General features: G+C 36.9%; 1 protein-coding gene and 1 pseudogene across 1 annotated transcript in view; both read left to right on the top strand.

Annotated features, from left to right (window-relative positions):
• The first annotated feature begins 2,300 nt into the window (after positions 1-2,300).
• PAXBP1 (PAX3 and PAX7 binding protein 1) overlaps positions 2,301-25,483 on the top strand; it is a 31,107-nt gene continuing 7,924 nt past the window's right edge. Inside the window, exons 1-13 of the mRNA XM_006920971.2 lie at positions 2,301-2,809; positions 4,237-4,365; positions 9,038-9,214; positions 10,628-10,849; positions 11,412-11,515; positions 12,492-12,709; positions 13,215-13,404; positions 17,031-17,154; positions 20,706-20,805; positions 20,891-21,006; positions 22,842-23,041; positions 24,139-24,283; positions 24,924-25,045. Of these exons, the coding sequence (XP_006921033.1) occupies positions 2,467-2,809; positions 4,237-4,365; positions 9,038-9,214; positions 10,628-10,849; positions 11,412-11,515; positions 12,492-12,709; positions 13,215-13,404; positions 17,031-17,154; positions 20,706-20,805; positions 20,891-21,006; positions 22,842-23,041; positions 24,139-24,283; positions 24,924-25,045 (2,190 nt within the window). The 5' untranslated portion in view covers positions 2,301-2,466. The remainder of the gene's footprint in view (positions 2,810-4,236; positions 4,366-9,037; positions 9,215-10,627; positions 10,850-11,411; positions 11,516-12,491; positions 12,710-13,214; positions 13,405-17,030; positions 17,155-20,705; positions 20,806-20,890; positions 21,007-22,841; positions 23,042-24,138; positions 24,284-24,923; positions 25,046-25,483) is intronic.
• On the top strand, positions 6,042-6,160 carry LOC112470650 (annotated as a pseudogene).

Here is a 25,483-nt window from a genome sequence, read left to right as displayed (position 1 = left end):
GTAAACAAAACAAAACTGGTTTGCCTATGTATGAATTTATGGGTCAGTTATTCCATGTAAAGTCACAATTTGGTGAAAAAACTATTCAGAATTATCGCTTGGAAAGATGACTTTTAAAAACAAACTGAATTAACTTATTGGCACAAACAAAATGGTTGATATAACAGTTCTATGTAAGCAATCTTTGCCTTTCTGGAATACTAAAGACACTCCAGTATGAAATAGTGATGACATACTATATTCAATAAACAAACCAGTTTAATACTTACAGCATGTTAAAACAGCAAGTGTTTTATAAAATAATTAACTTCTGATAATAAACTGCTGACAGGCAATTAAAGCAGCTATTCAGTGTCAGGAATTTAATCTCCACAATGTCTAAAACCACCGGAAAGACCTTTGGCTTGCTTGAGCATCAAGATAACTTTTAAGTGTTTAACTTTGCCCTTTAATTATCTGAATAGGTAGACTGTCAAAGATAAAAATACGTTTGTTGTCTTTCAATACCTTGGCTCACTTTAAAATACAAGTGTTCTCCCCTCTGCCCATATTCAAACAACAATTTTATAGTGAAAGATCTTTTTGAAGTTTTAGGTCAAGATATTAACATATTCTGTTCTCGATCTATCTTTGTTACCTCTACTCTATGTTATTGCTTATCTGTCTCTTGGCTCAGGTGTCTGGAGGCTGACCAGGCAGAATTTGAATCTTTCGTGATGGCGAACTGGAGTTCAATTCACCTATGAAACACTCTGTTGGAATCAGAACTTAAATCAATGCTGAACAGTCAGAATATAAGAACTTAAATTAATTCAAATAGAATGGAAGCCAAATGTTATTAACTTTTCCTATTAATTGGAAGAAAATGTTACAGAGGATGCACTTAGTCTAGGTCATCTTCCAGTTTCCCAAAGTGAGTCCTGGTGGACAGATCTCAAATCCAGTCAAAGAAAACCAGAGAAAAGAGGCAGGTTTGTATGACATAGAAATTCCTAGTGGGCTTGGGATTGCCTGCTTCAACTTGGAAATTATATCGCAAGTGAAATTTTGACAGGATGCGAAAGCAAATAGGCACTCTTTGCTCAAAGAGGATTTTAGATTAGCAAAATTACAAATGAACACATTTGGATCTAGAAATTCCAAATCCAGTTCACCCTACAGATGTGAGCATTTTTTGAAGCTTTTATTCCAGCATTATTATACCAAGACTGGAAATAAGCTTAATGTCAATTTTTATGGGACTGGTTATATAAATCGTGGTACACTGCAACAATGGATCACTTGGCAGCTGAGAAAAAGAAGAGACAATGCTTTATGTACAGATATGAACTGAGCTCCAATTTATGCTAGACAAAAAATGGACTGTTTATACACTGTGTACAAAAAGTAATTCATAAAAATATACGTATTTGCTTTATGTTCATAGAATATCTCTGGAGAGTCATGAGAAACTTTTAATATTGTCCCTGAACTGGAAGACTTTTAACTAAGATGGGTAGGCTTTTTCAGTAGATGAATGCCCTTTGTTATCTTTTGAATGTTGAGACATGAAAATTAATTCACATATACACGCACACGCGAAGGAAAAGGCCCCAAACCCAAGCTGGTGACACAACGGGAAAGCCTGTGAGTTCAACTTAAGTCACGTACCCTGTTCAGGTCTTGTCAGTTAAGACTGTTACCTCTGTGACGCAATTCAAATGTGTCACAACCATCCTCACCTCCAAGTCTATTTTCCTTCCGTTTGTTTCCGAAATTGGCCGTTTCAGAACTGCTAGCAAACTTGGCATTCTTTCGAAAACACTAAAACACTTTTGCTCTCGTAATAGAAAGAAGGGGGCTCATATATCAGCCAGGTAACATCTATCATAAATGAAATTCAATGTTTTTGAACGTGCTCTGTAGCTGTAAAGCTGTGGAAATACGGAGTATTACTCAATAGTTAGTGATAATTACCATTTCACACCTCAATTCACAGTTCGGAGATCATCTCAGTACTTGGACCCCACTTTCCCTTACCAAAGCCAGATTTTCCTTCTGTCTCCTCCCCCTCCTCTATTTGTCCCTCCCAGCCAGTGGCGGGAGGTCTCCTCCCGTGACTGCCCCGCTTAAGTGCGGAAGACGCACTGCAGCACAGTTCGCTGAAGAACGACGGAGCTTACTCTGTCCTCTCATCTCTATGATCCTCTTTGTGACCCATCGGACAGCACTGGAGTCACAGAGTTTCGTCCCAATAGTCCTCCACGCCGACAGAGGACAGTGCAAAAACCTGACGTTCTCGCGAGAGGCGCGGAGTTCTCTTCAAGGAGTGAGAGCGTGAGCGCATGCGTGCTCCGCGCGCGTGGTAGCGCGAGGGAAGACAGGACCCGGCGGGAGCTTGGGAGAGCGCGCGTGCGCCGTCGCGAGCTCGGCGCTGCCGGGCAGCCGTGTGGGAGCGGGTGTGAGACCGCCGTGCGGGCCGCGGGAATGTTCCGAAAGGCCCGGCGAGTGAACGTGCGCAAGCGGAATGACTCGGAGGAGGAGGAGCGAGAGCGCGATGAGGAGCAGGAGCCGCCGCCGTTGTTGCCGCCGCCCGGCACTGGAGAAGAGCCGGGCCCCGGCGGCAGCGACAGGGCCCCCGGGGGAGAGTCGCTACTGGGCCCCGGGCTGCCACCGCCTTCTGCACTGACCCCAGGGCCCGGGGCCGAGGCCGGGAGCTGCTTCCCGGGCGGCGCGGAACCTGGCAACGGGCTGAAGCAGCGCAAGAGGCCGCGCGAGAACAAAGAAGTGCCCCGGGCCAGCCTGCTCAGCTTCCAGGACGAGGAGGAAGGTAACCACCGCACTTCGGGATCCTAGATCCCGGCATCCCTACCCCAGCCCCACGCCCGGGGTCTCCGCGTTCCTGGGACGCCCAGCCTCCGTATCCTGAATCCCCTCTGTGCCCGACCTGCTGCACATCTTTCTCCGCCTCCGGCCTTCTGCTGTGGCAGGCGACGCGTTCCCGCGCCGCCACCAACCTTTTCTTAACCGCCTCCTCCTCATCGTCCTGTGCATTTTCTACTACGAGGGGCCAGAGCTCAGATCGAGTTTTTCAAATTCGATATCCCCTGTCGTGCCTCTTTTTTGGCGGGTGTGTTAGAGGAACAACCTGAGTTGGGTCCCCTGACTTATCTGATCCTTCTGCAGGTCATGGTGCCCACGTCTCCTGGGTGCTTTGTGGGGACATCCTTGACCGGAAGGCGGGTTTGTAAGGAGGAACAGTCCTGTGTCTGGAACAGAGTCCAGGAGTTGAAGCTTTGATTCAGAATGACCTTGGGCCAGTCCCTTGCATACGCCGAACCTAAGTTTCTCCGTAAAAATAAATAGGAGTTCAGAAATCTGGCCTTCTTCGCATCGACTTTTGGACAATGAAGCGAGACAGTGTAATAGGAATTCAAGGCAGTTTATCCAGTCAGGTGTGAAAGAGGCCAGGCAGTAGTGGGTTTAGATTTCCGATCGTAAATGAGCCTTAAAAATTTTCACTTTCTGACCAATCGATTGTGTGTTTATATAGCCCAGTTAAGTCCGTGTTATAAAATACGAAAGAAAGACTTTTGGACATCTCTCTTGCGTCTTGATGTGAGATGCTTTTGTTTCCAGTAAGGTAGACAGTTTCTCTTTTATCTGTTATTTTTCATTCTAAGTTTGAGAGGACTACCGCCAGATTTTTGTGTTTGACAATGCAAGGACGATTTGGTAAAGTGTTTGACTTTAAGTTTTTTAAATCAAAGATAATGGATACATCATCACAAGTTATTTTTGAAAAGTGTTTTCGCAGCTTATTCTTGCAATAACATTATGTCAGTTTGTGATGGATAGAGTTACTAAAAATTGACAGCTCTGTTAGTCAGCACCTTTTGATTTTGGATATTTTGTTTCAGATATCATAGTAATTTGGTTATTAAGTGCTTTATCAATGATTTTTTCTGAAATAGGCGACTTAAGGAAGATAATAGGAAAAAGGAAAATTTTGTGTAGTTTATATATGTTAGACCTTTAAAAAAATTCTCAAATTCACATTATTCCAGATTAATTTATGAAGTTAACTGCAGTTTTTGAAATCTATGACAGACTTCAAATAACTTCGAATTATGTAATGATTTGGGGTGTATGAGTATATATTTGGAAGAATTCGAAAAGCACATAAAATGTAAAAGTTAAAAGGGAATATATTGTCTGAAAATTGATGCTACAGACTTCATTTAATTTTTTTTTAAGAAAATGAAGAAGTTTTTAAAGTGAAGAAATCAAGTTATAGCAAAAAGATTGTAAAATTACTTAAGAAAGAATATAAAGAAGATCTTGAAAAATCAAAGATTAAGACAGATGTCAACTCATCAGCTGACAGTAAGTACCAAATTAAAATGGTTCTTTTGAAATGAATACATGAAAGCACTCAGGGATTGAACAGATTTGCTGTAAAGTATACATTGTGAATTCTTTCAGGTGACTGTCATTGTCAAGGGTCCAAATTCTGTGGCAATACGGTTCTATTTAATTCTAACAGAATTGCATTGTAAATGCATTTTTTAAAAAGACAGACACTTCGCCCCTGGAATATTTCTACTGCAATGACGAAATCCTCTCCTAATTTCCTGCTAGTCAGACTGCTGGTGAACAGAGAAAGGTTTCCTATTTAAACCTGAGACACAAGTTTATTCCTGTTTGAGGGAGTACTGTGCATATTCCTGTACTTATATTTTATAAAGACAGGTTTTCATTTTCTTTGGTGATAGTTCTACAGTTGGTTTAATTCTTACAGAACTTTTACGAATGCCCTAAGTTTAATGTTGATACTTCCATTCCACAGCCTTATCACATATGTGGATGAAGACTCCTCAGTGTGAGGCACCTGCCTACATTGTACAGATATCTTTCCTGTTCTCACATCTAAGTTAAAATATTTAAGCAGTTATTTGTCTTTAGGAAAGTAGATCCATTATAATACGCGATGGTCTGAGTTATTCACATGCAAATACCCTAGGGAAATCTTTTTATTTTTATGGACTTAAGGATAGAACTGTTATTTCCCAGTTTGTCAGCTACAGGCTTAATGTGGAAAAGTATGTTATTATATCTCAAACTTAAAATCTAATTTTGGAGACAGCACTTAAATGTGGTCCAAGTAATTGGATCCAGTGTTTAGCAAAATGTCCAATGAATTGTTTCAAGGGTAACTACATTTTTTTTTTTAAGAGATGGGGCAAAGAATGGTTCACAGATAAAGTGCAATTTGAAGCTGGAGCTTTGATAATTTGAATTCCAAAAGATAGAAGAGGGAAAATATAGTGTTATCATTAAAGATTAATGTGACTAAGGCTGTTTTGGAAAAGAGCAAGTATACCTCACATGACAAAGTAGATAATTTGTGGAGGAAGTAGAAGTTTAGGGAGAAAGATACACTGTCAACAGATTGTAAAGGATGTTTGGTATCCAGTAAGGGGTTTATAGTTGCTTTGTTCACTGGCTTGCCAAGATGGTGACATGATAAATGCCTTTTGAAACCTTAACCCAGTATTAGCACAGATTGGCATAAGGAGAGATTGGAGACATAAAGCACTTTAAATGCAAGGGTCAGCTTTGATCCCTTACTGGTGGGTTTAAAAAGGTCTAGCAAGACAGGCCTTTCCTGTCTTCATGGGAAATTGTAGATGAGTTAAAAATGTTTGCTGTGGGTATGGGAGAAGAAATGAAAAGAAAGGATTATTTGAGAAATGTTCCAAGAGAAGAATCAGTAGGCTTCATGTATGCTTTAGCTATTGGATTTAAAAGAAATAGTTAAATTTGAGCTTTCATGCCAGGGTGACTGAGAGAATAATTATGTATATATAGAAATAGAGAAGGTAGGTGGGAGGAGGAATATTTTTAGGGAAACCGATTATCTTAGAGTCTAGGAAACTGCTTCATTTTTCCCAAATCTCTTGAAATTCAACCATGTATGATGAAATAGTACAGGAAAGGTCAGGAAAAGTGAGACCTGAGAAAGGACCATTTACTCTAGTGGGTTTCGACATTAAAGTAGGGTCTACGGCCATGCCACCCTGAATAAGCCCAATTCCATCTGATCTCAGAAGCTAAGCAGGGTTGGGACTGGTTAGTACTTGGATTGGAGACCACCTAGGAAGACCGGGTGCTGTAGGCGTAAAAATATAAGAGATTGTAAGCTGACAAGGTCCTTGCATTCTATGAGGTCAATCAAGGGTTGCCTCGCCTAAAAAGAAAGAAAGAAATTAAAGTAGGTATGAGGTTTACAATGCCATCGTCGTGACTTCTTCCATTGTTCCACTTTCACAAAGCTCTCACCAGATAACTCAGTTAATGTCCTCCCCAGAGGTGAAACCTTCATATTATAGATTGTCATTATTATCCCTGAAATAATGGTGCCGTGAAGCTCTTCAGTAATAGACTCACAAACCCGAACTCTTCCTACCCCGATCCTCCTTAGATATGTAGAGATGCATTAATTTCAAAACGAGGGTAGCATTGACTTGGAAACCTATTTTTTTGATATTCCTAAAATAATGAGTTCACTTTTAAACTTGAATTTGAGTGGAATAGCCAATGAACAGTTGGAGATGTAGATTTAGGTATGGTGCTTATTGAGATAATATTAAAACCAAAAGTAAATGGCATTGAGAGAGCAGCAAAAATGAAAAATTCTTGAGGACCAAGGACTTCTACCTGTAATAAGCATACACGGAGAAAAGAGGATTTTCCAAAGAGCTATAAGAATCATAAAGGCTAAAGGAAAAAAGACAGGACAGTTTCAAGATGAGGATGGGTAGGTTGTATGAAATAGTTCCAGAAAGGTCAGGAAAAGTAAAGACAAAGGAAGGGCTTTTGGCAGGGTTGCTGTGTTTTGCTGGAGGAAGGCATCTGGCAAGAGATTCATCCACTAGGCAAGCTGTGTCTCCTTGGAAGAAGGAACATCTTTTGCTGATTTGCTCAGTGATACCGTAAGAATTAGCTGTGGCTGCAGCCATGAGGTTAGTTAGTGAACTTGAAATGGGAGAACACAAAAGCCATTTGCCGGGGTTGAGATGTGTGTGCAAGCTGGTGAGGAAGTAGAAGGCAACAGGTCCACACTGCTTCTTTGGGAAGTTTGGCAGAGAGAAGTAGAGCAGGGGTCCCTACCTCCCAGGCTGTGGACCAGTACCTGTCGGTGGCCTGTTAGGAACCAGGCTGCGTGGCAGGCAAGGGAGTGAAGCTTCATCTGTATTTGCAGCTGCTCCCAGTGCTAGCATCACCATCTCAACTCTATCTCATATCGAATATCTCAGAGGAGTACTGGTCCCTAGCGCCAAAATGTTGGGGACTGCTAAAGTAGAGGATGATAGCTAGAGAGGCCATTGGGATCAAGTAGAAGTGCTTTTGATAAAGAGAAACCTAAGTCTCTGAAGACTGAAGGAGAGGGAGAGCCTAATCAAGATAATGAGAATATTTGTGAGAGCGAGTTTCCTGAAGTAGTGGTAAAAAAATAAAATTGAGGGCGCACAGGAGGAGCCTAGAAAAAAGTTCTCTTATAAAGATGTCTAGAAGCATAATATGTGACCACTAACAAAAATTCAGCTGTTTTGGACTAGTATTTGCTCATTCACAAATGCTTGTGAACTTAATGATTCATTGAATCTTTTAAAATCTTCAGGAATCATTATTTGAGCATATCTGATCTGGTAGACCTTTTGCAGTTCTGTCTGTTGAAAGCCATTGATTTAGTGTTAGTTGAGAGTAGAAGGAAATGGGTAGTTTTTGACTCAATCTAACCATATACATCTGATAAAGTGAGTTTTGAAATCTCATAGCCTCAGAATGCACTTCAGAAGCAAGTCTATGGCTAATGAGGTAGGATGGTAACAGGAAAAAAAATTAAAGGGCCTAAACAGAATGACCTAAATCTTCTCAATAAACGTGTGGAGATGGGGCATGGCATGGGTATTATTCCTGGGACTCTTGTTTAGGGGAGTAGAATGTGGTTTAAAAAGAAAAGAACTTTTGAAGCAATTTTTGGAGGGGAACATGCGAAGGAAACAGCAGGAAGGTATCTTTCGTATTTAGAATAAACTTTTGTTTTACTTTCATTATATTCATTGTGCCTATTGTGCCCATTGCCAGGGTCAAGTGCTTCAAGGTGAGAACATTTTGATTTTCTTGATTTTTGCCTGGGATGGAGGATGTGGTAAGACTATTTAGTTATAAGTAAACCACTTGATGTAAAGTAAAACACCGTAGGCCTCTAGAAACCCAGTGTCAGGAAAGCAGTCTTGACACTGGGCTTAGGAATGGCCTGAGAATTAGAACTGAGTTAGAGAGCTCTCTTCCTTGTCTACTTGGCAGAATATGGCCACTCCATAGCACCTTTCCTGGTATACATATGGTTCTTAGTGCCACCTGGTCTCTGACTTGGGTGTCTGTCCCAGTTCTAGATTCCCAGAAAGAATCAGGTTGTCTCTGCTTCAGTCACAAATTCACTCTTAAATATTTATTTAGTCCTGGCAGTGGGGTCAGGGTTGCCCAGTGTAAATGTAACTTTTGGGTCTCACCCCTTTAGGTGATGGGCGAAAAATGGTTATGAGCTAAGAAGATATCCCAGAAAAGCGTTCATCACAGAGGGGTTTACCTGATCTGTAACCTTTGTTGTTGATAAAAGCTGCCTTGAATGGGCTTAGAGTTTAATGAAGTACTAGAATGTAAAATGAAATAATGCTTCAAGGAGGTACGAACTGTTACCTATGGGAGCTTAGAGGAAGAAACAGTTAATTTTTGATAAATTAGTAAAATTTTGATAAAATTAACTGAAGAGGGGATTGAGCAGGGCCTCAAATGCATCCCTGTGTCCTTTATTTTATTTTAATCTCCCAATTATGTCTGTTGTGTTATTTCATTTTCATACATCAGTGGTTTGAGGTTTTTGTAAACAATTAAAATAGTTTCAGCTTTAATGAGTTGAGCCCATAATCAAATAAAAAGTGCCTCCTTAATTTATGGATTTTGTTTTAAAATCAATTTTTTCGAAATGTAGATGAACCACCTTTGGACAAAACAGGACATGTTAAGGACACCAGTCAAGAAGATGGAGTTATTATTAGTGAACATGGTGAAGATGAAATGGATATGGAAAGTGAGAAGGAAGAAGAAAAGCCCAAGGCTGGGGGAGCCTTTTCAAATGCTTTATCTTCTTTGAATGTTCTCCGTCCAGGTGTGTACTAGCAAGTGCTTGTCAACTGAAGTAAGCCCTCAAGAGTGGGCCATCTGTAAAGTTTTAGTTATTTAGCTAACTTGTGTTTCTTAGGACATCCTTGTTTGAAGCCAAGGTGTTAACTTTTGCAAGTATAAAAAGTGAGGGAACTGGAAACTTCCCAGTTTTCCAAGTTCATTGTGAGGCAGTTTTGTTATCAAAACAAATGTGGGATTTAAATAAATGGATAAATGGTACTAAAGTCTTTTTATGTATTTCAGATTAAGACTTTAACTTTTTTAGAACTGCTACTAAAAGCAAAATTAACTGCTGCTAGTTTTCTGTTCACACTTTATTCAGTTTTACTTTTATATATGAAATAGTTTGCAAATCTTCACTGGCTAATCAGCTTTTGAATCAATAAGTAGCCAAATTTAAATTATGAGGAGATATTGTTTAATTCATTAATATTTAGAAAATTTAAAAATGTTTACCCTGAGTTGTTAAAGTTATAAAAAGTTATATACATAGATCTAGTAGCATTCTAGCTGGTACAGTCCTTAAGGGAAGCTATTTGGCGCTATGTATCAATAGATGTCAAATTTTCTTATTCTTCGACCCTAATTCCATATCTGGAAATTTATTCCAAGGAAATAATGTTTTCATCACAACATTATTTGCGGTGAGCAAAATTAAAAAAAAAAAAATGTCTAGCAGGAGAGTAATGGCTTAGTAAATTAAGGTACATTTACATGATGGCATATTACATAGCTATTAAAAGAACAATGGGTAGGAAGGCATTAATTTTTACTGTGAGTGAGAAGGTCAATTAATTATGTAGTAGATTGTGCTTTATCTGTTAAGTGAATGCTAAGCCATTAAAATTATATATATATATAAAACAACATGGAGAAAAGCGTATGTTTTAACATGAAGGGAAATTAGGCACATAATTATATATTCGATATGCTTACCTATGAACTCAAAACCATTTGCAAGAGAAATATTTTATAAATCTAATAGTGTTTTTTAGGGTTGCGAGTTGTGGACACTTCTTAAATTTTTATTTGTTTATTAGTTTAGTAATATGGTTTTGTTTTGTTTCTCTTAAAAATGAAAAAAATTAGAGTTAAAATAAAACTGCTTTTGGTGGAGTCCTCCACCCTCCCAACACACACATACACACTTTCCATACATATTGCCATTATATACTTTTTAGTTTCCTTAGTGACTTTTAGTTTCTATTTCAGCTAAATTAAAAATAAATCAGTTGGATTGCAGGCACAGTTTGGGAAAGGAGTGCCAGCAACTAATATTAGAACATTATCACTGTGGTAGGGCTTTCTTGGTGAGATTATTTTACCCTTCATAGTTTTAAGAAAATAGAAACTTTATACTCTAATACATTTTATAATCCTTACCATTTGTTTGTAGGAGAAATTCCAGATGCAGCTTTCATACATGCTGCAAGGAAAAAGCGTCAGATGGCCCGGGAATTGGGAGATTTCACTCCTCATGATAGTGAGCCTGGTAAAGGCCGCCTTGTTAGAGAAGATGAGAATGATGCCAGCGATGATGAAGATGATGATGAGAAACGCCGTATAGTATTTTCTGTGAAAGAAAAGTCTCAAAGACAAAAAATTGCCGAGGAAATAGGTAACTAGATTTAATAAAATAGCCTGTTACACTGCTAGTACTTTCGATTTGATGTCAAAATGAATGGTCAAACAAAAAGTACCTACATTTATTTAACTGTTTAATGTTAGAGGACTGTTCTTGCATGAGTACAAGTGTTGTACTGTGATTTTTTTGAAAAAACTAGCATTGTGATAGCTAACGTTTATTGAGCACTTCCTGTTTGGACTGTATTGTGCTAAGCACTTTACATGCATGAATTTGTATAATTGGCTCAACATTTTTGGGAGACATTAGGTTTTGTTCTTCCCTTTGTTGAACTGGTGTCAATCTTGCAGAGATTAGGAAATCTAAGGTTTTAGGAGTTACATTAATACTGCCCTTTGCCTCAAAGGATACTTTGTATAAGACAAGTAAAGTCAAGAGTATCAAATGAGAGAGAGAGATCATAATAGACATTTTAGTAGGGTTGAGGTAATAACAATAGTTTTGCTTAATTTTTGTGAAATATCAGGATAGCATCTTTTCTCTCCCTGTTTTTCTGGTATTACTTGCTTTTTTTCCCCGCTGCTTGTGGCTGCAGGTATTGAGGGGAGTGACGATGATGCTTTAGTAACTGGAGAACAGGATGAAGAGCTCAGCCGATGGGAACAGGAGCAGATAAGAAAAGGAATTAATATTCCTCAGGTAAGAACTAAAAAATTAAACTTAAAAAATTAAAAAGTAAATATAAAAACCTTTTTTACCTGTTTTGTTAAAGTAAAAACATATTGCATATTGAATGGAATCTTTGTCATTTGTTCAAGTAACATAATTGAGAAAATTACAAAGTTAGGTATCCATTAAGGTTTTAGAAGAAACTGTATTATATTTTGTTTTTTATAGTCAAATAATGGAAGAATTTCTAGGTTCTTAAATCAGTGTTTCTCAAAGTGGTTCTTCAACCAGCAGCATCAGTATCTGGGAGCTTGTTAGAAATGCAAATTCTCACAAACCTGTGACCTAGAGAATGAGAAGTTCTGGGGCCCAGCCATCTGTTTAATAAGCCCCTCCAGGTAATTCTGATGCATACTGAAGTTGGAGAATCACTGTATAGATAAAATGTTTCTTTCTTATATAACTTATTTTTTCTGACTTTAAAAATTACTTTGTAGAAGATAGATTTCTCAGTAATGTAAAAAGTTGCCATAGATGAAAAATATCTTCCTAAATAGTTATAATTTGTTTTATAGACAGACTCTTGCATGAATGTAAACTTCGTTACTAGTGTTTTGACCAGAAAAGTCCTGGACTAGATATCAGGAATCTTAAATGCTAATTTCTGTTTATCTGTTTATACTATTACCATGGCAAGTAATTTATCCTCTTCTATTGATAAAATGGCAGCCTTGGATTTTTTTTTAAATGCCCTTTGCAACTCTAAACTTCTTCGATATTCTGTATTTCTGAGAATTATTAAAAATGAATCCAGTAATCTCATAAGAGTTAGAACATTCATCCAGCCCTACTTTTATTTGCTTTTGAAGAACTCTAATTACATACTGTTTGGAAAATGGGTATAATTTTTGTTGTTAGGTTTTTTTTTTTTTAACTCTAAAGACATGATATTCTTTTCATAGTTTTAGCTACTAGTTTTCATATATATCCTGTTTTTTTTTTCTAGGTTCAAGCAAGTCAGCCTACTGAAGTGAATATGTACTACCAGAACACTTACCAGACAATGCCTTACGGTTCATCCTATGGCATTCCTTATAGTTATACAGCCTATGGATCATCCGATGCCAAATCTCAAAAATCAGATAATACAGTCCCTTTCAAAACTCCCAGTAATGAGATGACTCCCGTTACTATTGATTTGGTAAAGAAACAGCTTAAAGACAGGTAGGGCAGATCAATGTCTTAAAGACCTGTCCTCTAGCTTTGTGTTCCCTCAGGCAACATGTAGTCTGGGGTAGCAGATGCAGACTATCAGCAAAGAAGATTCACTGGCCCATCTTCAAAAGCTAAACAGAAGATGACTTCATCCTTTGTTCTGCTACCTGCTTGGATTACTTCTGTGGAAGCCTTGAAAAGTTTTTTAGAATGCCACTCCATGATCTTGTTGAAGACAGTTCTGAGTTTGCACCTCTTGGACTCTGAAAAAGTGTAGTCAAGATATGGGGGGAAAAGCAAAACAGTGAGATTTTGGTTAGCCCATCAAAAAACTTTATATGAAGTCTGTAAACTGCCAATTTTTTGAGAAAAAAGCAGTACAGATGAAAAGATGCCACACCAAGTATTTTTATATTCTAATAGTGGAACTAAATGCGTTATAATATTGCAAGAGTCCTGACAGCATAAATTTTGTGGTGTAAATATGTTATATTTATCCTTTTGTGTTCTTAAGGTTGGACTCCATGAAAGAACTACACAAAACAAATCGACAGCAGCATGAGAAACATCTGCAAAGCCGAGTGGACTCTACCAGGGCTATTGAAAGATTAGAAGGGTCTTCTGGGGGTATTGGTGAACGGTATAAATTTTTGCAAGAAATGCGAGGGTATGTCCAAGACTTGCTTGAGTGTTTCAGTGAAAAGGTAAGAATGTAAAAATATTAATCTCTTTGAATAAGGCAAAATTAGGTCTAGACGGCCTTGTGTAGATCATTTCTGTATTTCTCAGAGAATGTCCACTGAATTCAACCTTAGGAGTGATGAAAAGTCATGCTTCATTTTCTGCATTAGCGGCATTCTGTCGTGGGAGCAAATATACTACCTTTGTTGAAAACAAAACTAAAAAAGATAAAGCACATTTAAATAAGACTTTGGCAAGTCCTACATTAATAAATGGTAAATTATTGACCTGCCCTGGATTATTAGAATATAAGAGACTCATCTGATGGAATTTTCTTTTTTATGGTTCAGGTCTAAACTTATCTTTAAACTGTTTGTACAAGTAATTCCAAATATGCATAAAGTTGCAAAATTTTATTACTTTTTATTTTTTACCCTAGATAAAGTTGGTCACTGTTGCTGCTAATAGTTTTTATCTAAATAAGCCTATGCTTCATTTCAGAAACCATTCAATGGTCATAATTTCTTTTAAAGTCTCATTTCTTCCAAGTTCCTTTTTTTTTTTTCAGTTTGATAGTCACTTATTTTAGTATGAAGTTCAGTTGTTTTTAGTACAATTTGTATTTTTAAAAGTAGCTGCATAAAGAATCCCCTTTTTTCTAAACAACCTCTTAATTGATTTTTCTTTAAAGTAAATGTTAATTGATGAATTGGTTTATAAATATTTGTGGGCTTTGCTAGCTTATCTTTTAAAAAGTTAAAATGGTGGTGCTTTGAATATCCTCTCTAAACTTTCAAGTGATGCAGGATTAGAAGGCACATTTTCCCTTATTTTTGACTGTGAGCATAGAATCTGTAAGCGGAATGGTATGTTTAAATGAGTATTCTAAGTTTGTGATCTCTCGATTGCTTTAATACCCTAAAATGCCGAAAGGTTTGCAAAAGAACCTTGTCAGACTGTGTCGTCCTAAAGGGTTTTAATGGTTCCGGCCAGTCTGTGGTCAGATCCAGACTGTGACAGCATTCACCAGGTCCTCTCCATAGGATTTATCATATTCTTGTCCTTATATCTGATTTCTGGAGAAGGAGCTACTGGCTGAGCTATGATATGTCCCTTGTGGCAGATCAGTGGCTTAGGGTGACAGTACGGGGCTAGAAAAAGCATAAGCTTGCCTCTGTGCAGGCGTGTGCATATAAGTGTCAGAGCTGGCGGTCCTGTCTTTCCTACTAATAAAGCCCTTTTGAGCCCAGAGGGCATGGTGGGAGCTTTTCTAACCTTTTGTGACTAGAGAAAGCACCTTTGTCTTAAACCATACTTTGTAAGTGAGATTTGTCCCTGTAGAGCTTTTTCTTAAGTATCTTGGCCTTTGCTTTGGAACTTACTCGAGTCAACTTAAATGCTCCAATTTGCAAGCTGAACTCTTAAAAAATACTGACAGTAAATGATCAACTAGATTATACAGTTCTTGAGTTAGATTACTAGGATATCTAAATCATATGGTTTTCAATTTTAAGTACATTTCTCTTTGATTACTCTAATTCTAGAGAAGCCTATTTCAGATTATGCTAACGTGGTTTCACTTAGATAAATGTTTTTGGAGCAGATCTTAAACCTTATATATCGTTTAGTGACCACATTTTACTTAAAAGAGGTAGCTAATTCCCTCTTTTAAAGATGAGAATTTTATTTATTTTGACATTTTCATATGCATTCAATTTTATTAAGAAACCCCTGCTAAGTGAATAATGTCATACATTGTCACCTTGGAAATATTTAGGAATAATTGGATAGATTTGAATGTTCATTTTACTTATACTGTGAAAATGTTTCAGGGTAAGACCATGAAAAGATAAACAGTCTTTTGGGTTTTTTTTCCTTCTTTGGTTGTAAAAGTTTAAGTGGTTTTGAACTTATGGTTTTAATTATTTGCAGATCATTTTAACTTTCCATTGTTTTATTTCCCTGTAGTCATCTTCCTTTTTGTGTTCTTCGCCTTATATTTGGTCTTGAAATAATAATAGTCAATGACAGTCTTGAGTTTGGAGAGGGTAAAGAAATTGTTCATGGTGCATACTCTTGAGATAAGTCAATATTGTTAAGAAACATGAGTGAGAGCTGAAAATGTGTTTTAGGGCTTTTATTCTCAGGATTTTCTCTGGGCATTGTTAAAGGCATTCTAATTACCTAAGCAGAAAAATTATATTATAGGAATTTTAACTAAATCGAGTAATTCATTTCTGTCTTATGCAACCTCAGCTGTGTAGCTCTTAATAGTAGAGGAACAGTAACAGTTTCCAGGACTAAATGAATTCACTTTAGGTACATGGGTATATTTGTCTTGAATCCTGCATAGTTTGAAAAAAATTAAGGGGTGGGAAGTGTTAAATCACAGTGATAGAGCAGTAATTGCTTAAAAAATCAGTTCTAGTAAATTTTAAATATAGTCTCTGGTCTCAGCTGTCAAAGATAATCAGTCCAGATTTGGGGACATTATTGCCCATAGTGTGGCATATTAAAGAATAAAATAACTCCATAAGCTTGACCTTTCTGCAAACATTTTCTGCTTTTGCAATGGAATCATGCAAGTGTATAAAATTGCTTTTATTACAGACATCTTTGTATTCCACCTGCCTTTTTTTATTTTCCATTTGCAGTCTGTTCAGTTCAGGAAGCTGCCATAATACTTGGTGCCAGTGTTCCCAAACTAAGTAATGTATTTTCCATTTGTACTAACCACCAGGAAACTAGAATTTCTAGTTTCCTCAGGTATGTGTAGTGGTCGTTAGTGTTTTGTGAAAGTTTCATAGCATTTGGTTATAACATAAGGTTAAGAATAAAGAGAATTTCTCTGCTTTTTTCTTTTTAAGTTAGGTCTCATTCTATAAACTTTTGTATTCCATATGAACCAAGTGAATGCTTAGCCATGGATATTGACCTGGGAACATTTATTGACTTTGTAAAATGATAATTCATGTGAAGAATGCTATTATTTTATTACAAAATATGGAAAAATTTAAACATTTGATAAGAGCTTTCTGAGTTGGAGATGTATTGATTTCAGACAGGTTAATGATAGCTAGAAATTTTGTTTTCCTTATTAATGTAAATGAGTGCAGTTTACATGTAAAACGTATAATAAAGCTGCAAAATAATAAGGTACAGAGGAGTGGCTGAGCAATTTAAGTGTCCAAAATTGAGCAGTTAGTAGATTCTTGTTCTTACCTATTCATAGAGCCATTGCATTTTTTTTTTTTTGGTACCACACAGTAATAACGGTTTATTTTAATTTACAAAAATTGCGAGGCAGATCATGCTGCTAGAAAATTAAAAATGTACTTTAAAAGACTTCCAAGTACTTTATTCTAAAACTTTTCACATTTCTTTTTACTAATATTGAAGTGTTAAGTTTCCTAACCACACCTTTGCTCCAATAAATAGGCACTGGACATTATAGCTCTATATGGATTAAAAGAAGTGATAATTCCTAAACATTGTAAAAATGAATTGCTATTTGTGTCAATCTATTGAGAATTCATGATGATTCTGTCCATAGAGGGTACTTTTTCAGAAATCCGGAAATAGACTGGAACCCTCAAATAAGTAAGCAGCTGAGGAGTTTGGTGTTACGGAGTGTGTTGTATTTTTACAGGTGCCACTGATTAATGAACTTGAATCAGCATTACATCAGCTGTACAAACAGCGAGCTTCCCGCCTTGTCCAAAGACGACAAGATGATATTAAAGATGAATCTTCGGAGTTTTCAAGCCATTCAAGTCAGTCCATCTTGAAGGTTTTTATTATTCATTAAACAACCTTGTTTACTTAGTGCAGCGTAATTGAAAATTAGAGTGCTCAGAACATCCTTTTTTTTTTTAATAAATGAATTCCCTTGCTCTTGTGTTAGATCGAAAAATTATAACAGCATGTACTTGGGTTTTGTTTAAGGAAATATAGCTTTGCAAAGGAGCTCAAAAACCTGCACTAATATGCTGTCAGTCTTATTCTTCTTTGTACATTTTGTTTATTCTTTAGAGTTAGAAAAATATCATTATTTCATCTTAAAACCACTATCTGTTTGGCCCTAATAGATTTTTTCTTCCTGTTTTCATCCTCTTCATAACATGAATACAAATTCTGTTATTGATCACAGTGAAAGATTTTGAGTTTAGGACGAGAATTTTGGAGTGCAGAGGGGGTTTTATTACGTAACAAATGATACAACTTCAAGATTGGGGGAATTTTGAGCTTCACTCCTTGGGTAAAGGAAAATTTTTTTGGATTTAAAATTTTTTGTATTTTCTAGTTTGTCTTATACACTATACTGAGTTTTTTTAGTAAGTCAGTTGATGCCTACAGTTCTTGAAATATTAGTGTAAAAACTTAGAAATTGAATTTATATTCCTTTCATTATGATGTGTTTTAGGGAAAACCAAAATTAATTGGAGACCTCTTATTAGTTAGCTGAGATTCTTTAAGCAGGCATTTTAAACCTTTTAATTCATTTTTCCAGTGCCCTCCACATTCTTGGGTGCTCTAATAGGAATATTCCCAGCATGGGTTTCTTGTGGCTTCTTTCGTCATCTCTTTGTTCCCTATCAGCAGTTCTCAGATGGAAATGTACATCAGAATTACCCGTGATATTAATTTAAAGTGCAGATTTCCTGGTCCTTCTCTCAGAGATTCTTGCAGGTCTTGGATGGTGTCCAGTAATCTGCATGTTAAAAAACCACTCCAGGTTATCCAAGTGGAAAGGGCCCTTGTGTTATCTTTTCTAAAAACAATGCTTTGTCATGTAGCGTGTCCTCTAAAGTAGAGAGACATTAGATCCCTGAGGAAGCATCCTTCTGTGTGCCTGGTGGGTTTTGGAGCATCATAAAGAGGTGGTAATATGACCCTCAAAGCTGAATCGGACTGAGATGTGGGCCATGTGAATGGCTTTGACTTTCTATTTTTGCCACATATGTTTAAATTGGAGTATTGCTCTATTGGGCACCTAAATGACTAATGCATCCCTCCCAGATCACTCTCTTTCGATCCAGACAGAACCAGATTTCTGGGGCAGATTACAGGTAACCATTGTACCTACTAAGGGAAGTAATTTTCTTTTAAGTTAAATGGTTTGTGTGTTCTGTACATTTCATCAAATACCTTTTCTTGCCTATAATCTGTTCTTTGTAATTTGGAGCTATTTACTTGTATGGAATTAGAAGTAAGGGTTGAATGGCGTATGTTAATTAGATCGAGAGCTGGAAAGAAATTGAAAGGTAATGAAAAAGTGAAAAATGCTGCCCTAGATGGGAGTATTCATTAATTGTCAAAGATTTGAGGAAAATTATGTGGGACACTGAGGTATCAGTTCCATTTCCATTCTTTTTTTAAAGCCTGAAATTCATCTCTTTAGATTTGTAAACACCACAAATACATAGTTCTCACAGAAATGGAGACTCACACTTGAGCCATCTACTCTCTCATATCTCCTTCAATACATGTTTTATCAACTATATAAACATAGTAGCATTTTAAGTATTATAGTAATGAATGTTCTTTAAAATATTTCTTTAATGAATGATACCTCTTAAGAGGCAGGAATCATTTCTCTAGTTTGGGATTTTTTTAGCTAATTCATCTGTGGTGTGTAGTGAACTCACAGTTGAGGTAAAACTGGGGCATCTTTTTATGTACTAACCTTTCTTTATAATTTGTGTGCTCTGGAACATACTTCCTAATATCTGAGCAATTTTGAAATATGAATGAAAAATTCAGTAAGAAAGCCAACTTAAAAAATAGTGGGGTTTAGAATAGTTAGGATATACTGAAGTGTAGAGAGCTAATATTTGGTTTTATTTTTCCTGTTGCTGCTATTGGTGACACGTCGGGGAAAAATTTGCAAAAGACTTTCTTTGATTTTGCATGTGATTTCCCCCCACTTCTGTCCCTGGAGTTGTTTACTTCCCTTTGGTAAACATATACAAGAGGTCCTCAAATATAAGAGGTCCTTGAATAACTTCATTTCACTCAACACTGTTTTTGTATAACTGAAAAGATGCCGTAGTAACTTAACCTTCATTTACATCAGTTAGCCTATGGTAAAACTGGTTCTTTTATACTTCATTTCCCTTAAAGGCACAGAACCAACTGACGATGTTAATTGAGGACTCACTGTATTACAGAACATCTTCGTAGTGTGGAACAAAATGTAGAAATGAGGGGAGTATTGCAGACAGATGTCTCCCTCGTTCCTTCTACCCTAGGCAAGAGTTTAGAGAACTCTTCTCTGGAGAGAGAATGGGTTCAGAGCAGAGACCCTGAGACACTAACATCTTGGGGCCCCCAGCAAAAGAGTTGACTTTCTACCTAGCGATCTGATGAAGCCACCTCTGTTAGAAAACTCCCACCTGTGTCCACAGGACTTCCAGTCTCATTCTTTTACATGAGGTAGTAACAATCACCAGACCAACACAAGCAATAGAGAACCAAAGGGAATGAGGAAAGAGAATGCAGGTGGCAGAAACTTTAAAACATAATTGGTTTTCTCAGGGAGATAATAGAATGTATCCTACATATAACACAAGTAGAGGACGCTAGAGAAAAGGAATATTCTAAGAACAAGAACCATTCTCGGAAACTAAAAACATGGTAACTAGAATATAAATTTAGGCGGGAAGGTTGGAAGCTAAAGCTAAAAAATTGCCCTAGAAAGTTAGATGGGAAATAGGAAAAAAATGAAAAAGAAATAAAAGAATTCTTTAAAAGTAATGTTTGAGTAAGCTTAAGTTGGTCCTGTTCAGGTATGTTTTTGGTCTATGTGTTGATTGTCCTTGTTCTAAAATTAGTAATAGAGAATAAATTTCTACAAAGCAAAATTAGAATAAAAAGAATAAATCATTAAACTCCTGTAACAAAGCTGTTTTCTCATCCTACCTGTTTCTTTCCTTTCATTTCATATCATTCAACATGTGATGCTTACGTATTTCCTTAAAAAATAACCTATTATTTTTCCCTTTGCACAGGTAATTTAGATTTTTAATTTATTTGGTTGTCATAGTAGCATAAATTAGTTCTGTTACTTAGACATACAAATAGTGACTAAGCCCGGTTGCATTTGTTTAGGGTTGTTGAACTCCTTTTATTTTTTTACTCCTTTTCGTGGGAACCCCGAATAATACTGAGATTTGCTCTAAATTAGAAAACTGGTTTACCAATTATTGCAGAATCCTGCTGTTGGGATTAGCAAGCAGTCTATCATTATGGCTTATTCTGTGCATACTCTTTCCTCAAAATTGCTGAAGGAAAGTTTTTAATTTTAACTGTTGTTGTTTTGCAGATAAAGCTCTGATGGCACCAAATCTTGATTCTTTTGGACGAGATCGGGCACTGTATCAAGAACACGCGAAACGTCGGATTGCAGAACGGGAGGCCAGGAGGTAATTCTAAAAGTGCTTGCTTTTGGTTTGTTTGAAGGGAGGAATCTCTTTTATCTGTTTTGGGAACTTGATGTTTGTTATTTAGGACTCGGCGTCGACAAGCCAGAGAGCAAACCGGTAAGATGGCAGATCACCTCGAAGGCCTTTCCAGTGATGATGAAGAAACGTCTACAGATATTACAAATTTCAACCTGGAAAAAGGTTAGACATTTATTTGGAAATGAGATTCATTGTCATTTGGGCGTGTTTTTTACCATGAAATGATGGTTTGAAGTTTTGTGGCCTCTGTATTGTAAAAACCAGGTACTTTTCTTAATTATAAAAACTTGCACCCATTTTTATTTCTGAATATCATGATGAAGTCTCAAAAATAATAGCAATAGTAAATAAATCTTGTAAGATTTATTTACTACTGGCAGAATAAATGATTCTACTCTTTGGAGTTGTAGAACTTTAAGTGACCAAAAAAAGTGTGTCAGATTTTGAAGGCCACCATAATGTATCCTGTCTGGTCTGAAAAGGTAAAGCTTGGCAGTAGAGCACTCACCCCTGAAGGAAACGCCTGATTTTGAGAATCCCTGAATAATTTCAACCAAGAGGAATAGACAGTTCTCTTCTTTGCCAGACATTTCCAAATAAGAGTCTTCACTTCCCACCATTCGCTGTAATAATTTGGAATTATGTTGGCTGCAAGCCATTTGGAACTTAGTTGGAGAGGCTTATTTCCTTTCTATTTTTTTTACAGTGAATATTTCTAAACATACAGAAAACAAACTGAAAGAATAGCACAGTGATCACCCATATACCTGTCACCTAGATTCAACAGGTCTTAACCATCATCTAACCAACTTTGCTGCATCACTCTGTGAATGTGTGTGTTTGCTGTACCATTTGAAAGTCACTTACAGACACCATGGCACTTCCCTCTAAAAACTCCAGTGTGTGTCTCCTAAAAGCAAGGATATCTTCCCATCTGATCACAATACCATTATCACACCTAAGAAAGTTAACTAAAATTTCTTGATATCATGTCTGTATTCAGTTTTCCTTAGCAGCAGGTCCCCCCGCTCCCATCTTGTTTTTTGAGTTTTTCTATGTTTTCCAAGCCAGGATCCACACAGGATTCCTGCTTGGATTATTATATCTCTTTTATTATATCTCTGCAGTCATTATATCTCTTTATCTAGAATTAATGGATATTTGTGAGTGCCTTGTACATGCACACGCACCCACGCCCGTATTATTTATTTATTTGTTTGTTTAAGACATTAAATTTCTGAAGAGACCAGGCCGCTTGTTTTGCAGAACCTGTTTCCTTATGGTACAACTTGTTCTTCTGCTCACAGTATTTCTTGTAAATTGGAATTTAGGTCTGAAACCTTGATTAAATATAGGTTAAATGTTTTTGTGACAAGAATACTTTATACAGGATGCTGTTTCTTACTGTATAATAACAGATGACAATGTTAGATTGTCCCACTATTAGTGATGTTAAGATTGATTTTGAGAAGTAGGTCATCACAGCTAGGTTTCTCCATTATAGTCATCATGGGCGTCAGACGACCTTTCACTTAAAAATCCTACTAGCGTTCGTTGCTGATACTTGTCTATGTCGGTTATTACAATCAACAGTCTGAAAGAAGTGATATGATTGGTCACTGATTATGATGCACATGTGTTATTTACACAGTGATTTGTGGACTGAAGAGCTAGCAGCAAAATTTGTATTTTATGCAATTACTCAGTTAATATACCATGGTAACTGAAATTCAAACTGTTGAGGAATAGGTGTTATTTAACTAAACTGTAGTAATAGAAAATTATACAAAAGAAAGAGTGCCTGCCCTTTGGTTTGCATGGTAAACATTTGAAACCTATACTTATCTGTTTATTCTTTTAAATTGTAATTAACAGTTATTCCTTTGTTAATGAGCCTATCGATGCTCAAGCTACAAAGAAAATTCTGAAAATATTGAACTATGTTTTTTCTACTACATACTAAATTATGATTTTCTGTGGATTTTTGTTGATTTTAGATCGCATTTCAAAAGAGTCCAGCAAGGTTTTTGAAGATGTCCTTGAGAGCTTCTATTCAATTGACTGTATTAAATCTCAATTTGAAGCATGGCGTTCAAAATACTACATGTCCTACAAGGATGCTTACATTGGCCTTTGTTTGCCAAAGTTGTTCAACCCCCTCATAAGGCTGCAGCTTCTCACTTGGACTCCTCTTGAGGTTGGTGGCTTCTGTTACTGTTAGAAAGCAATGTAATACGCCTGGGTAATTTTAATCTCAAAGCTAGAAATGTAAGCTTAAGCAAAGTATTTTTCAAGGGAGTTAGGGCACAAGGCTATAGTTGATACAGATTGCAGCCGGCTGTAATCTTAGGATCTTTACTTTCATGCTCCACCCCTTCTTAAGATGGCTATCTGTTTTTCAATTTATATACCATGCTTTTCTCAGTCACCTAAATTATATCGAGTGACACTGGGCTATGAACATGAATGAGTAGGAAGAACTTGGTCCTTTGATTCTAGAAAAACTTATAACCTCATGGGAAAGCTCGATGAGGCAGGTACGAAATGAAGATCTGAACTAATAAGTCAGTGGTAATTGAAATCAGGAGGGTGAGACAAATTGATAAATTTAGGAAGTGGACTCGAGAGGACCTGTTGGCCTTGTATATGAGAGAGGAGACTAGAATTCACTGTATATATCTAATGGTAATGTTTAGGATATGGTTTTGGATATCACCAACATATGGATGGAGCTGTGGGCATGAAAGAGATTGGCTGCGTTGAGTATGTAAACTACAAGGAAAAGAGGGTTGAGGTCAAAGCCCTGGAAATGATTGAAAAAGAATGTGAGCTCTAGAAACCATTCAGCCCACAGCTGCCTGTTGCTCTTTGCCAGACCTTGTGCATTTTTACCCAGTGCATGTGCGTCATAGTATACAACAAAGGCCCGAGGGAACCCGTGTGCATTTTGGAGGTCTTTTTCTGTGTAGTTTCCTCCTCTACACCACAGCTTCCAGCTGTCTCAGCCTCCCTGAACTGCAGTTTTTGTCAGCTCTACTCAGCAAGCCTGTGTTCTGCTTGCGGACCCCTACCCTACTTTCTTGATCAGCAGTTCACCTCATTCGATTCCCTTCGTGCAGGGGTCATAGTCCTGTACTGCCTGTGGCACACTGTCTGAACACAGATGTTTCATGTACTTTGTCCAGGTTTTTGACTTGTTTATGACTAACAGCTAAATCCAGGTCTTATTACTCTTATGGCTAGAAGCAGCAGTAGCCACTATTTTAAATGTGTAACCTTTTTAATATTTTCTAGGCAAAATGTCGTGACTTTGAAAATATGCTGTGGTTTGAATCTTTGCTGTTTTATGGTTGCGAAGAACGAGAGCAAGAAAAAGATGACGTGGATGTCGCACTATTACCTACTATTGTGGAAAAGGTGATTCTTCCAAAACTAACAGGTAGAAATTTCTGAATTGAACATTCAAGCACATTGGGTTTTTCAAGTCTGTTTTTAAGAATTTTTATTCAGAGCATATTTTCTCATAGAAATTACATTATAAATGACAAAGTTACCACTGGGCCCAGACATGGCTAAAGGGTAGATGTTGCTAAGCCTGGGACTTGAAGACCTGGAGTTGGGAGCAGTAATTGAACTTTTGGTGAATTTTAGAGACCCTTAAAGATTGCCTGAAGCAAAACTGCATACTTAGTTTGGGGCGGATATGCATTTTTGTGGGGAACAAGTTTATTACTTTATCAGTTTCTCACAAAAGATTATGAATCACCTATTTAAATATTAAAAATAAGTTTCAAGTTTAGTTCAAAATTCTTGGTGCTGGGACAGTTATCTCTTAGGGTATTGAAATACTGTTTCCTCATAGTCTTTATTTTCCCTGAATAGCAGAAAATAAGAGGAATCTATTCCCTTCTCCCCATTTGCCCGATGGTCAGAATTCCCACAGTTAATAGGACAAAGAAGACCGAAGCTTGTACTCTAAAGAGAGAAAAAAATCAGGATTGGCATTTATAAGTTTAGGACTGCTTGACATCAGATTTAATTTATATCTGTCTCAACACATCCTACTTCTTTTTTAATAGTGATAGCTGAAAATATGTGGGATCCTTTTTCTACAACACAGACTTCACGAATGGTTGGAATTACGTTAAAATTAATAAATGGATATCCTTCAGTAGTGAACGCAGAAAACAAAAATACACAGGTAAATTAATATCGATGATAGTTTTTTTTCTGGTTTTTTGTTTTCCTCCCTATCGTTTTGAAAATGAGCAAGAGTTAAGAGGTTGAGTGGTTATGACCAAAAAAGCTGATTCTCCCACTTGGACCATCTGGTCCCATATAAATCCTGAAATATAAAAAAATTTGAGATAATATTTTTAGTTTTAAAAGATATACATGGAAGAATATTATTAGTCTAGCTAGCCTCTCAGTTGTACTGTTCTCTCTTTTTACCGCCTCTCCCTAACGCACAATTGGACTGACTAGATATACCTTTCATAACTGGATCTATTAGAAAAAAAAAGGTAAAACTACTAGAATGGTTAATAATAGATTATTTAAATGCTAAAACATTTAAACAGCACATAAAACAACTAAGTATTGTTTTATAACTAGTTTCCAAACTTTGAATTGCTGTTGT

Source organism: Pteropus alecto, unplaced genomic scaffold (genome assembly GCF_000325575.1).
Source record: "Pteropus alecto unplaced genomic scaffold, ASM32557v1 scaffold3, whole genome shotgun sequence".
Taxonomy (NCBI): domain Eukaryota; kingdom Metazoa; phylum Chordata; class Mammalia; order Chiroptera; family Pteropodidae; genus Pteropus; species Pteropus alecto.
The sequence above is the reverse complement of the archived record's forward strand: the minus strand, read 5'-3'. Positions and strand labels throughout refer to the sequence as shown.